The sequence below is a fragment of the Asterias amurensis genome, chromosome 15, assembly GCF_032118995.1.
Source record: "Asterias amurensis chromosome 15, ASM3211899v1".
NCBI classification, from domain to species: Eukaryota; Metazoa; Echinodermata; class Asteroidea; order Forcipulatida; family Asteriidae; genus Asterias; species Asterias amurensis.
The window spans coordinates 15,080,280-15,095,456 of NC_092662.1; the positions used below are offsets into that span (position 1 = coordinate 15,080,280).

The 15,177-nt window shown below is 37.9% G+C and overlaps 1 protein-coding gene and 1 non-coding gene across 2 annotated transcripts in view; one reads left to right on the top strand and one right to left on the bottom strand.

Moving 5' to 3' along the window:
- Positions 1-15,177, top strand: part of LOC139947985 (formin-binding protein 1-like) — a 43,835-nt gene that overhangs the window by 14,176 nt on the left and 14,482 nt on the right. The window contains exons 2-8 of the mRNA XM_071945926.1: positions 740-855; positions 5,344-5,394; positions 7,244-7,454; positions 8,801-8,905; positions 9,427-9,555; positions 10,796-10,942; positions 11,545-11,757. Coding sequence (XP_071802027.1) covers positions 740-855; positions 5,344-5,394; positions 7,244-7,454; positions 8,801-8,905; positions 9,427-9,555; positions 10,796-10,942; positions 11,545-11,757 — 972 coding nt within the window. The remainder of the gene's footprint in view (positions 1-739; positions 856-5,343; positions 5,395-7,243; positions 7,455-8,800; positions 8,906-9,426; positions 9,556-10,795; positions 10,943-11,544; positions 11,758-15,177) is intronic.
- Positions 4,183-4,255, bottom strand: Trnan-auu (transfer RNA asparagine (anticodon AUU)). The gene has a single exon. It is a non-coding gene; the product is annotated as a tRNA-Asn (tRNA).

Below are 15,177 nucleotides of genomic sequence, written 5' to 3' on the forward strand. Positions count from 1 at the left end.
TACATAAATGAAACATTTTGGTCAAGAGGTCAGACAAGACATTCAGATTGTTTTAGCTTAGATCGTTTAAAATAACCTTTTTTTTCATAAAACATAAAATAAATACAAAAAGTCATATAAATAAATAAATTAAAAAAATTTGCATAACAAAATAAAATATAAAATAAAATAAAAAAGGAGGCGGCCTCTAAAAAGGAAGCGGGCGGGGACGCTAAACATGTTTCTTTTTTTACTCAGCCTAATGAAGGAAAAAAAACACACACCTTTGTTGCATAGAATGTTTTGCTTTCAGATGTGTGAGTAAGCCTTTATGCCTGAAGCCTTTCTCAGACTCAAATTTGCTGGCGAAAATTACCTCTTTCTCTAAAATTTACAGCAAAGGGGTAAATTTCCCCCAAAATTCTAGCCCTAGCAGCTCTACCCAGCAAATAAACATTTGCAATTTTACAGGAACAAATTACTGTAATTTGTACACTTTTTTATATACACATAAAAAAGAATAGCTTGGCCTACATTTTGTCCTAAAGAACAGGGGTAGACTTGCGCTATGATGTAGGGCACCAGCAGCGAAGTGCTAAATGCATTATACACATGTTACGTCTAGTGCCTGGCCTCTTGTTTTTCATAAATTACGACTGGCACATAAATTTGCACACATTGCTCAAGATCATGTACCAGTGGTGTTGATGAGATTGTCCAAATATTTTGTTGATATTTTTTTCTGTATTTTTCTTTTTAGGACCAGTACAGTCAGCTGGAAAAACACACTGAAAAGGGAATAGATTTTCTTGATAAGTACTGCCATTTTGTGAAAGAACGACAGCAGATTGAGCTTCAGTATGCAACATCATTGAAGTAAGTAGCTTTAACAATAACCTGGGCCCAATTTGCTTAGCATAAAATGTCTTCCTTGATAAAAAAAAAAGGATTACCAACCAAAGTTATTTTTGCTTCAAACTGCTTGTTACTGGTATTCAGCTGTTGTTTGCTTATCCTGAAAATCACGTGGATATTTGGTTGGTAATCCTGTTTTTATCAGGGAAGAAATTTCATGCTTAAGCAAATTTGTGTGCTTTGCAGCTCTATAAAATTAAGCCCTGTTAAAGTCTCTGGAATTCACTGCCTGCTTGGCTGTTGTTGTCGCCAAATCGGTACAGTCCTTCAAAGGTTGTGTTGATAGTAAACTACATGCCCCCTGCTCAAAACTCATGAACTCGTGCTGTAGTTCATACTGTTGCTGACACACGCATGCGGGTGTATTACGCAAGATATAGACCTTTAAATGCACAATGCGCAGTGCAGTATACACGCGCAGCTCCTGTCTGCCATTTTGTGTGTCAAAACATGCACTAAAGGAATGGACTCCCCAAAAAGGCAGAAATGGTAGCCGCGCATTGTTCGGAAGTTCGGCACCGACCACCGCGGGCTGAACCCTGATGTTTCACTACATGTACATGTATTAAATGTATGCATGTTTGGATAATATTACATTAATTCTTTTTAGCATTTCCTAAATGAAATTCATCCACAGTCGCATTTCTCATGAATACTGTACAAGGAAATAGACTATTATTTTTAAATGACATACAGAACCACAATCAATATTCACCTAAATACAAACGGAATGTTGGATTAAGATTCGGAGGTTGCATCTGGTAGTCTGATGTGCACACCCATATAAAAATGTAGCGAAAATCTACACAAGCCTATAATTTGATTAGTGGAAGATTAAACGGTAACCCTAATAATATCCCTTCTTAGTTACACATATACAAAAAAATGCACGGTACCCTTGCATATTTATTTAGTAACAGGATATAGCGGAAGTGCAGCTGTTTGGGGCAATCAAATGAACATAAAATGTGCATACAATTACTATGTTACACCTACAGTGTGTGGTTAAAGGCACTGGACACTATTGGTAATTACTCAAAATTATTTTTAGCATAAAACCTTACTTGGTAACGAGCAATGGAGAGAGCTGTTGATAGTATAAAACATTGTGAGCTCAATCGGTTGTGAGATAATAATGAAAACAAGTAATACCCTTGTCACATGAAGTTGTGTACTTTCAGATGCTTGATTTCGAGACCTCAAATTCTGAATCTTAGGTCTTGAAATCAAATTCGTGGAAATTTTCTTTTTTCTCGAAAACTACGTTACTTCAGAGGGAGCCGATTCTCACAATGTTTTATACTATCAACAGTTCCCCATTACTCGTTACCAAGTTTGTTTTTATGCTAATAATTATTTTGAGTAATTACCAATAGTGTCCACTGTCTTTAAATTGTCTTGGATTATACATCATCAGATTTCCATTTATAAATGAATCATTTCAGTTTGTAATTGGATTTCCATTTGTGCAGTCTTTTTTCTCTAATTAGTGCTTTGGTTTTATTTCTGTATTACGATAAGCCTCATTGGGCCTGTTGGGTATACAGTTTGCACTCTTTTGTTTCCCACGAAAAACTGTGGTGCATGTAATTAAATTGGCTGGTAACATATGGTCAGTATATTGCACTGACTGACACACTGGTGTATTGTTTTAATCTGAGCGAAATTACGTGCACATCTGATTGGAGCTGTTGTCTTTACTATAAAAACACAATCATAGTTTGTGATCAATAATAAAACCCTTGAGTTGAAATCCTGCTGATTTAAGGGTGTATGCGTTTGGTAATGCCTATGAAAATCAATGTAAAAAAAAAAATACTCCCGTTAGTTTTGGTTGACCATTTTAAAGCCATTGGACACTTTCGGTAAACAGTATTGTCCAAGTCCCACACTTCGTGTATCACAACTTGTATATAAAAAAACAAACCTGTGAAAATTTAGGCTCAAGCGGTCATCGGAGTCGGGAGAAAATAACGGGAAACCCAGCCTTGGTTTCCGCACGTTTCGCCGTGTCATGACATGTGTTAAAAATAAATCTGTAATTCTCGCTGTCGAGAATTGATATTGTTTCAATGTTTTCTCAAAAAGTAAAGCATTTCAAGAAATAATATTTCAAGAGAAGTCTTTCACCATTACCTTCTGTAAACCCTGTAAACTATTTGTAAATCTGTGAACTTTTTTTTTCTGTACCAAAAGGCTGTACTGTCCAATGGTTTTCAATTAGTAAAGAAACAGCTGATTGGTAGTGTACATTAAGTCGGTATCGGTAGGCGACAGACCCTTTGACATTGAATCAGTACAAATGGATAGATGGAGGACAGAATTTTGATCCTGTCCTTCATTTACCAGACTCGGTAAAGTGCACATCATTCTTTGATTAGCTAAGAATCGACTCGCTGCAAAGTTCAGCCCGCTGTGGGTTATTAGGAATATGATCTCAGTGTGGATCCACATGCGTGAAGATGATAGAAATTGCCTCAACATGCAGCATGTACAATGTCCATGTCCATGTAGAGATACATTGGCTAGGGCCATAAATAAATAAAAACATGTTTAGCATCCCTGCCCTCTTCCCTTATAGTGGCTGAAAAAAAAAAAACAAAAAAAAAAAAACATTTTAACAATCTCAGACATTGCTAACACACATCGGTGTAATACATGGGTAAAAACTAAAATTTAATATGTACTTTATTCATCTATTCGATCTCAGACACATAAAATAAATCTTAGAAAAACAGTGCATGCAGTTGTCTATAAAAAAGACACTGGCCACTGGCCATTAAAAAAAAAAAAAAAAAAGGCTGTCCTTCCTTTTTCAAAAAGGCAGTACACTAAACATGTTTTTTTGTTTAATGAAAGATCTTCCTCAATGGGTTGGTACAGCAATGGTACAGCCATGTACATGTGTCGTACTTGTACATCCTCGCTCTATGCATAGAGCAAGGACTACAACAGACATTAAAGGGAATAAAGGAGTGAGGACCAGGTATTATCTGGCCGTTAAAATACCAGCAGGTTTGTGGGACCAAGATGAAGGTGAGGGTCCTTTAACTTTTATGGCCTTTTATAGGTTTTAAATGGCCCGTCTTAAAAACAAGACTGAGTGACTACACTGTTCTCTTTTATTCCTATTCTCATTCACTTTGGAATCGATTCCCTACTGAACTCAGAATAGAAACCTTGTGAATACATGAATAATCCTAACCTTGATGTGGCCGTCCGGCTTCATGATGTTAGGCGAATATCTCTCAAAGACATAATTTGATTTTTGAGTTTTGAACAAAGAATTGACTAGAGTGGGATTCGAACCAACGACCTCCGGATTAATGTGCCGGCACTCTACCAACTGAGCTATCTAGCCCTATGTTGGCGTTGTCCCTATTTTGTCAATATCTTTGTTCGGGGTGCCAGTCAAAATTTACCCAGTCAGTTTCCTGTGTGGTTTATATTGATAACAATACGTAATAAGAAAAATTTTCATGTCACTGTTCATGTAGGCTTACATTACAAGCATGTCTAGTGAGTTTTGACCACTGAGCTTTTCCATGTACATGTAGCATGCATACTAAAAATTTGTTCTGAAAATGTAGTTATTATTTTAGCAATGAGGAGTTATTTCCTGATTCTATCGTGCGGCAAATTATTACTGACATGTTTTGATAGTGGGCTACTGTGGATTAACTTGTCAAAAAAGAAAGTAAAACTGAAAGAGTTGAAGAAAGAAAGAAAGAGTGAAAGTTAATTTCCGTAAAATAATCGTCTTCCATGTACTTTGAAGACACTGGACACCTTGGTAATTGTCAAAGATCAGTCTTCTCACTTGGTGTACACTGTATCTCAACATGTATACATACACAAAATAACAAATCTGTGAAAATTTGAACTCAATTGGTCGTCGAAGTTCCGAGATAATAATGAGAGAAAAAACACCCTTGTCACACGAAGTTTTGTGCTTGAATATGCTTGATTTCGGGACCTAAAATTCTAATTCTGAGGTCTCGAAATCAAATTCAAATGTTTTAGTGGAAAATTACTTCTTTCTCAAAAACTACAATTCTTCAGAGGGAGCTGTTTCTCACAACGTTTTATATTATTACACCCCTTACAAATATCCTGCCTTTTCATTGGTTTAGAGCACGTCACATGATATGTCTTAGTTTTACTACACGGCGGCTGTGTGATAGTGCGTTGTTTGCCGTAGGATAGACTATTACACGGCGTGCAGTACCGAGACGTCTTTTTACCCACCTCAAACCCAATCAGTTGTGCATCTGTGTATCTGAAACGCCGAACGAACGTTACGTGCACGAAGATGATGACAATTACCAATAGTGTCCAGGGTCTTTAAGGCCTGTATCTTTCTCACTTTTTTTAGCAGGTATATTTTCTGTTCTGCCATTTACACATTTCTCTAATGTTTCATTTCTGTTTTGGTTCTTTTTTTTCCAGGAGGCTTATCAAGAGCTCTCAACCAAAGGAGAAGAAAAATGACGATGTCCCGTAAGAAACTAAATCAATATTTACTTCATCTGTTTGTGTGTTTGTTTGTGTGTTTGTTTGTATGTTTGTTTGTTCGTATGTTTAGATGGTTTTGCCGTCAAGGAAATTCGGCAAAACCCCACAAGGGGATATAAACAACAAACTGGCAACAGCCAATCTCTCTCATATTGGTTTTACATCTATGATAATAAATTGCCACAAATCAAGAAATTGTGATTGAGTAACTAGAGTACAATATTTATTCTAGTCATTGTGTGGGTTGTCTGTTTTTGTTTGTTTATTTAGATGATCTTCCCATCAAGGGAACTCTACAACCTCCCTCGAGGAGATATAAACACAGAGAAAGCAACAGCCAATCTCTCCCATACAAACATTGGTTTAACGTCTATGATTATGAATTACACAAATCGAGAGAAGTTGTGATTCAGTAACTAGAAGACAGAACCTATTCTAGTCATTTTGAAATCAGCGGTTAGCTTGGTAGGATTCACACCCACAACCTTGTGATTACAAGTTCGGCGGTCTAACCACTGGACCACGGCCAAGCAGTTAAGGAAACCGGACTCAAGCTCTGGTGTTTTTAATCAGCAGAGTGTGGATTCGAGTCCCAGTCATGACACTTGTATCCTTGGAACAAAATGCTTAAAGGCAGTGGACACTATTGGTAATTGTCAAAGACTAGCCTTCACAGTTGGTGTATCTCAACATATATATACGCAAAAAAGAACTAACCTGTGAAAATTTGAGCTCAATCGGTCATCGAAGTTGCGAGATAATAATGACAGAAAAAACACCCTTGTCACACGAAGTTGTGTGCGTTTAGATGGTTGATTTCGAGACCTCAAGTTCTAAATCTGAGGTCTTGAAATCAAATTCGTGGAAAAATACTTCTTTCTCGAAAACTATGGCACTTCAGAGGAAGCCGTTTTTCCTGTGTACCAGGATTGATAGTGCACGAACGTAGAACATGAAAGAGTAGGGGATAACCCTTTTTTTCTGGTTCACACATCAAGCACCCTTGTTTACAGGTTTCCTTATTCACAGGCTTTCGAGCTACAGTGATTAAGTTCAGTTATGAGGCATCCTTGGTTTCAATACCAGAAATATCTAACAATTCATTCATTCATTTCAACTTGGAACACACCCCTTAACCCCGGGGAGGGTTACATCAACATTTTAAACCTGAATTATTTTAATATACATTGGCAGGAGAAAAGTAAAGTCAACAGGGGCAATCAGACATTATGTTTTTCTTTTGAATTCATAAATAAAAAGACGAATTTGGCAACACATTTAATAATAGATTCATCTGTAGAACTCATAAGAAATTCAAGTTTTTCACTGTTAGTAAACAGCTGAAAATGTGCATTATTTCCACTCACAAAGTTAAGCATTTGTTCCCTAAGTGCACTGTATAATGGACAATTGAGTAAAAAATGGATCTCAGATTCAACCTCCAAATTACAATGAGGGCAAATAAACAACCCTACACAGTGATACTTTCTGTGTCCCACTCGTCTTTAATTCTTTCATTTGAGTTTATTTGATTAAAGAAACGAAACTTCCCTTCGAGGGTTACACATCTAAAAGAGTTAAATGAAACCCTGGGGTTAATTTCACAAAGAGTTAAGACTAGTCTTATCTCGAGTTAGGACGAAGTACTCATCTCAACTCGGGACTAGCCTTAAGTTTTAAATATCTCCTGGGACTAGTCCGAAGTTGGGACTGGTCCTAACTCTTTGTGAAATCTACCCCAGCCTACCCTTTAATTTTATAATTAAATAACATGAAAGTGATACGATGCATTTATCTCATAACGTTCTTGATTATTTTCTCTTCTTTCTTGTAGATTTTCCACGGTGACGTCGTTCAAGAACATCTTGAAGGAGCTCCAAGGCATCGCGAACCAGCATGACCTTATCGCGGACGGACTAGCGACTAAGGTCACTAAGGAAGTGCAGACGGTCATAGCGGACCTGAAACAAGAGAGGAAGAAGCTCCTCCAAGATGCGCGGAGCAAGGAGGCGGCCAAAGACAAATCTATCAAGAAGATGGAACAGGTCAGTGATGAAACTCTTGCGTCTTTTGTTTTTGGAGAAATTTGTATAATTTTTTTAAAGTTTGTTTATGAAAGTTTGCTCTTAACAATGCTACATGCCACTCTTGGTAAGGGGACTACAAGAAAACAATTATAAGATGTGAAAATAACTCGGGGGGGGGGGGGGGGGAGCTGAAGGTAGGAAGTTTCCTTGCCTAGCAGTTTAAGAGCACCGTTTTCTAGCTATGGTGTTTCTGATCAGCAGAGTGTGGGTCCGAGTCCCAGACACTTTGGTCCTTAAGCAAGACACTTAACCATGATTGCTTCGTAAAGTTGGGAAGGTAGTGCATTCTGCTCTACCAGCCAGGCTCCTAGTGGATGATACCCATGCCAAAAACCTTACAGACTGTGAAGGGGGTAACCCTGTTTCACTGTTCAGCCCCAGGAGTAGTTGGCAACGTGCCTCTGGTGCATGGCAGTTGGTTTGGGTTGACAGCCCAGATCAGTACAGTAGCCCTCATTTTAAAGTGGTCGCCCCTGGCCTTGTGATACTGGGCGATAAGTTATAAAAACAAAACCTTCAAAACAAAAACAATTTGAAATGAGAGTTATCCTATTTTAGTTTTATCGTATACATTTATATACAGGCATGCAACTCTTCCGCGTTTCCGGATAAAAAAAAATATAAAAAATGTACATGTTAACAATGCACCTCGGAGCATAATAAACCTCAACATTTTCTAGGGTACCATTGTGGGTCTCATGTCCCGTGGCGTTTCGGCTGCCTCGCTCCGCACTTGCGTTGTGCCTTTGAAAATTTTCCTCTTTTTTTTCTTCAAAGGGCAGTTGCATGCCTGTATATAGGATGACCACAATCAAACGGTTCCAAAAACCAAAGTTATATTTTGCTTTTAAAGGGAAGGTACACGTTTGGTAATTACTCAAAACAAAATTAACTTAAAAACTGACTTGGTAACTAGCATTGCAGAGCTGTTGATAGTATAAAACATTGCGGGAAACAACTCCCTCTGAAGTACATGTAATGTAGTTTTTGAGAAAGAGGTAATTTTCTCACTAAAATAATAAAAGACTTCTTGCTAGAAGTCTTTTATTCCTATCTGAAAGCACACAAATTCATCCAACAAGGGTGTTTTATCTTTCATAATTTTCTCGCAACTTCGATGACCGATTGAGCCCAAATTTTCACAGGCTTGTTATTTTATGCACATGATGGGATACACCAAGTGAGAAGACTGGTCTTATAGAATTACCAAACGTCTACCTTCCCTTTAAAAATGATTGTACAGGATGTGAAAGTTTGTTTTACTGATGGTGTTAGTGATCTCTTCATCATTTTGTTGAATGCAGACTAAGGACACTTACAGGGCAGCTCATGGTAATTACATCTCAGCTAAGCAGCAGTTTGAGAAGGTAGACAGTGATCTCTCCCAAAGCAGGGCGCAGGTTGAAAAGGTAACTCCTCTACGTTCCTGTGCTTCAGTCTTTCTTAAACATCTGAAAGCACACAATGCAACCAGAGTTTAAAGGTTTAAAGGCAGTGGACACTATTGGTAATTACTCAAAATAATTATTAGCATAAAGCTTTACTTGGTAATGAGTAATGGGGAGAGGTTGATAGTATAAAACATTGTGAGAAACGGCTCCCTCTGAAGTGACATAGTTTTCGAGAAAGAAGTATTTTTCCACGAATTTGATTTCGAGACCGCAAGTTTAGAATTTGAGGTCATGAAATCAACCATCTAAAAGCACACAACTTCGTGTGACAACGGTGTTTTTTCTTTCATTATTATCTCGCAACTTCGACAACCTATTGAGCTCAAATTTTCACAGGTTTGTTATATTATGTATATGTAGAGATACTCCAAGTGGGAAGACTGGTCTTTGACAATTACCAATAGTGTCCACTGTCTTTAAAGAAGATTGACATTTCTAATCCGTTGTTTATTTTCATTTTTTCCATATGGATTTGACAGAGTCGACAGAATATGATATCCAAGGACCAGTCTCGAGAAGAGAGCAAGAATGAGTATATCCTGCAGCTGACTCAAACCAACAAAGACCAACATGAACATTACTACACTATACTACCCGATGTCTTTAATGTAAGTCAAAAGTCGGATAGGGTGTCATGGCCGAGTCAACCTCGTCCCCATGGTTTACTTTAGTTCCAACCATGTTTACAATTATAAACCCTGGGATGGAAACTCCTTACTTAACCCTGATTGGACAACGACTTAGCAATTATTAGAATGTGTTCCATATTCATAGTGTAACACCGTACCTGATGTCTTTAATGTAAGTCAAAAGTCGGATAGGGTGTCATGGCCGAGTCGACCTCGTCCCCATGGTTTACTTTATTCCCAACCATGTTTACAATTATAAACCCTGGGATGGAAACTCCTTACTTGGACCCTGATTGGACACTGACTTTACAATTATTAGAATATGTTCCATATTCATTGTGTTACACCGTACCTGATGTCTTTAATGTAAGTCAAAAGTCGGATAGGGTGTCATGGCCGAGTCAACCTCGTCCCTATGGTTTACGTTATTTCCAACCATGTTTACAATAGTAAACACTGGGATGGAAACTCCTTACTTGGCCCCTGATTGGAGTAACGACTTTACAATTATCATCTATGTTTCATATTCATAGTGTTACACCGTTCAGCCAGCAGCCGGCAACCAACAATTTACAAACAAGCTATTAAATCTGGTACCGTACTACAAGATTATGACGAAGATGTGAATTTTTTTGATTATTTTGATTTGCATACTTATCCACAAATTTTGGATATGCAAATGGTCCAATACCAGGGTGAGAGAACGGTCAACCTTGTAACCTCTCGACACACCCCGGGGACAACGTTGTGGCTTTGAGCAGAAAAATTCAAGTCCTGGTGGTTTAGTCATTGGGGTTTGGGTTCGAATCCCGGTCATGGCACTCGTGTCCTTGAACAAGACGCTTCACTATGATTGCTTATCTTCACCGAGGGTTGTGAATCGGTACCTGTGAGGGCAGAGATGGTTCTTGTGATTGATTTAGCCGAGTAGCGCGTTTTAATGTTGCACAGGCTGTATGAGATGGTTTAAGGAATGAATTATGGCTAAGTTACCAGGGGTAAAAATGTTTGAAGCGCTTTGGGTGTGAAAAGCGCTATATAAAAACTGCTTATTATTTTTTATTATTATTGTAAAATGCGCAGAACTAGTTATTAGTATTAATATTATTATAATTTGCCCGTTGTTATAATAATTGAAATATCATTGATTCTCAATTCCACACCTCATCTGAAATTTCCTATTCAAAGTGTGTTTTTTTAAATTCACTCTTCGTTCCAGAAAATCCAAGAGATGGACGAGCGGCGGATAACGAAGACGAGCGAGTTGTACAAGCAGTATGCGGACTGTCACCGCAGCGTACTCCCAATCGTCAGTAAATGCCTGGATGATATCACGATGGAAGCGGAGAAAATAAGCCCTGCTGAGGTAAGTAACGCAATAGATTAGTTCCCACATGACGCAAATCGGCCATCTTTATGGGCAGTTTGGAACACACAGCCATGCGTTTTGCGCGAGAACAGCGGGCAGCGCGCGCACATTTCACACAACTCGTTGCCTGATTGGTTAGTAAACAACCGTGTGGTTGCGTTAATAAACTGAGCGCTTGACGTGCCTGTAAGCCGAAATGCAGTTTGCTCGTAAAAATGGCCTCTATTGCAACTTGTTTGTATTGCTTCAAAAGTAATTACTTTTTTTTTTTAGTAGGTCTCATAATTCAAACGTAGTCCCACATACCTTGCAGGAAAATACTGAATGTTAAAGCGCCTTGATCGTCAATGAGTGATTGATATGCACGCTATCTAAGAAGCCACTACGACTAAGCAAAAATGCAATACAAACAAATACCTCCATATTGCAATCAATTGGAGACTTTTGGATGGTCCTTTTTCACAGTTCTTCGCAGGCTCAGACCTACATGCGCAATACTGAGCATGTGAACGCGCACGCACAGCTGCAAAAAAGGACTGTTATGTCTGCTGCCACCAGCGACTCATAAGTCTACCATTGTGTTTGATCACTCTTTGCAGGATTCTAAAAAAGTAACGACAAAGTACAAATCTGGGCTAGTTCCCCCAGACGACTTCCGGATGTTGGATCTCGACGAACCCAGAGATGCTACCGAGACGAAAGAACCGGACTCGGTGTCCGGGAACAGCATAACATCCAACAACAGCGGTGGAACAGTAACAGGAAAGAACAAAAAAACCAAAAAGGGTGGTCTCAGATCAATTTGGGCAAAGGTATGGATTCTTTGGAAGTTTATCCAATAAGAGTAAACATTTATAGAACTTGCTAGCCATTTTTCAAAACTTAAAAAAAAGAAACAATATTAAAAGTCATTAAAATGCATGTACTTTACCGAAACAGGGGTCATTGCTTATGGAAGGTCAGGGGCCAAAGGTAACAGTAATTTTTTGCTGTCGCCAAACTCAAATATTTCCCTGTTTTTTATATTTTCACGGCACGCATATAAGTATCCCTGATTTTTATATTTTAACGACACGCATATTTAAAGTGTACAGCATTCAGCTACTTAGTTAGCATCATCGCTCTAATTGACTGCCAACTTAATTTTAAATTTTGTTTGTGTAGAAAACAACAAAACCCACATTGATTAAATGCAAATCACTAGTGGGGGAAACAAAATCTGCATTTGTTTTGCTATGTGTTTACTGGCACGGGTTGTAGTAATCTTTAATTCGATTGATTTTTTTATTTCTTTGTCATTCAGCTACTTTATGGTGTTTTCTGAATTGTTTATTCTTTGTTTTTAATACACAAGTTTGCAATCGCTTAATTAATTGAGTGAACTAATTAATTTTCTTTGCTTAAAAAAAAAAACTAAGGTATTGGGATTCTATAAAAAAAAAAAAAAAAAAAAATAACCAAAAGGTCTTTTCTCTTTAGTTGACCCTTTTAACTTTTTCCGTTTTTCTGATGATTTTTGTAAATTAATCAATTGTTTACACTTTTACAGAATACCAGTGTTTTCTTCTTGAAGAATTCACATTTGTTCTTTTTTCCTTTTTGTTTGTTTGATTGCATATTCCTTTCCGTTGTTGATTCCCAACCCACCAACCAACCAACCAACCAACCAACCAACCAACCAACCCATCCATCCATTTTATTTCATTCACTCATTCATGCCACCATCGTATTCAAAAAGCGGGCACCCAGCGTTTCTCACATCACAAAGGTAAAACAATAACCAAGTCATACACGGCGACCATCTTTAAAAACAACTCTGATAACCTTGAAGGACACGACTTTCATGAAGTGTGTCCGTTGATTGTTCTGTAACTTAATCCAAGGCATTGAATAAGCCAAGAAGAGTTTAAGGCAGTCACAACGCAATTTTGAAAACCAAAACGGGCTCAACTTTGATAAATCGTTGTTTTGTGACAATGTATTAAGCTTTGACTTGCGTCAAGTCTGCAGTTGATTCCATATGTCAGAAAGAAAGGCTGAAGCCCGGCTCATACTTTCGGCGAATTCTAATGCGATTCGGATTTTGACATCACAAAGAGTTATTTACGTGCTGAACTCCTGTGAAACATTTATTGTGTAGAAAGCCCTGTGACGCCAAAAATTTGCTTTATATTTGCATTTGCAGGAAGTACGAACCAGGCTTAATTCGGGTGATATTTCCTGCAAATGCTTTGTGCGAAGCGAATTTCGATGACACAGCTCTGTTTTTGCTGCAAACGTTTCGAGAAAAGTTGCCCACAGCGCAACTCTTCTGAAATAATTGTTTGTTACGAATTGGTGACGTCTAAATTAGTACCACATTCCCATTCACATGAAGTATGGCATCAAGACCATTAGCAACAAAGCAAAGATGGTACTACAATGCTCAGGATTAAATTAATAATCAGGTTTCACACATGTAGATTGTAACTTCTAATTAAGAACAATTTTTGGCAATGTTTGCATTGTGATGGAAGCATCCTCTTCTTCAAAGTACATGTGCATGGTGTTTTATATGTGCCGCCTTTTTTATTTTAAAATTCTTTTTTAAATTGTTTTTTTCTTGTCGCATATTTTTTATATTGTTTCTTTTTTTCCCTGTCACATTTTTATTCCCTTTACACTCCGTTTGCGGTATAACCGTGTATATATCTCTACTTTACTATCTATGGCTTTGGTGTGATCTCTGATCATTAACCATCTTATCATTGTTTGGATGTTGTTTATGTGGGAGACAACGTTTCATGATCTTTGGAAAAGGCAAAAGGCGAGGGTTGTACCAGAACTTTTCTGTGGAATTTTTATTCATTTTAACTAAAAATATTTGTAAGAAGATTTCACTCTTCCCTCTATAAACAAAAAAGAAATGCAGCAGGGGAAAAAAAAAAAAACAGGAAACAAAACACAATTTTGGGTTGAACAAAGAAAAATTTCCTAGAGCAGGATTTGATCCAGCGACCTCCAGATTAACGTGCCGGCGCTTTACCAACTGAGCTATCTAGCCCTATGTTGACAGTCTCCCTGCTTTGTCGATATCTTTATTCGGGGGGGGGGGTTCCAGTCAGAAGCCATACAACCGTGTAGCCAGGGATCACACCCAAGTTGACAATACAACCTCGGAAGCGGCATCCAGGGGAAATTTGTTTTTTTTAAATGAAATGTGACGGACAAATAAAACTGAATAAAGGTAGCACATACGAAACACCATATCATTGACTGATTCATGTACTATACAACCATACTATCAATATGTATCAAAACAATCTAACTGTTGTTTGTGATGACTGTGAAAGTTGTTTGCATGATGACGAAGTTGCATGTTTGAAAAATAAAAACTACTCTTGTTGATCTAAACTAACAACTCGGACTTGCCAAAACAAACTAAAAACTTGTTCAAAATGTTGGTTTTTTGGTATAACAGTTGAAATGTCGGTGTTGACTGTCACTAATCAAATTTCTTTTATGTTGAAGGTGAAATTAAAAGTCAGCCTGTCGTACTCCAATGCAAGATTGACACCGAACAGGTTCAAACAAACTGGGATTAACTTTGAGGGATTTTGATGGAATTATTCAAGTTTGCCAAACCCAACATGATCATCAGGATCATTGGTAGGATTTGGGGGGAACATTTTACAATGAGAAGTCATTTTGTTTGGGCTAGCCATGATAGGTTATCAGAGTTGTTCGCTAAGAAAATAATTTAAAATTTCTTCTTGCTACTTTCTTTCTCTTGACCAATATGACACTAGACTCAACCAACTGAAAGTGCAGTACCTCAAAGTGTTTGCAAAGTGAAGAGGAAAAAAAAAAACTTTTCCCAGTAGCTTGTTCATTTTTCTCAGAATTCCTCAAAAAAAAACCAAAAAAACTTGGGTTGTGTTCAAACCACCCTAGACACAATAGCCTCAACACACAGGCCTTGATACAACCCACATCACCCACAGCAATTGCCCTGTGCTTTTACTGTGGTGCCCTTTGCAAAGTTTCAATACCAAATTAAAGTCGTCCTCATAGCAGTGCCCCTTCACCAGAGCAAAATAATTGCTATGCCTCTTAAAAAAACGGAAAGTTCAAGGACTGAAAACATGATGCCATTATTAAGATGTTGTTGTTAAACATCTCCATGGTTACATTTCTTCATCAATCCCTTCATCAACCTCCTTCCCATGACTCCTTTTATCCATCCATCTACC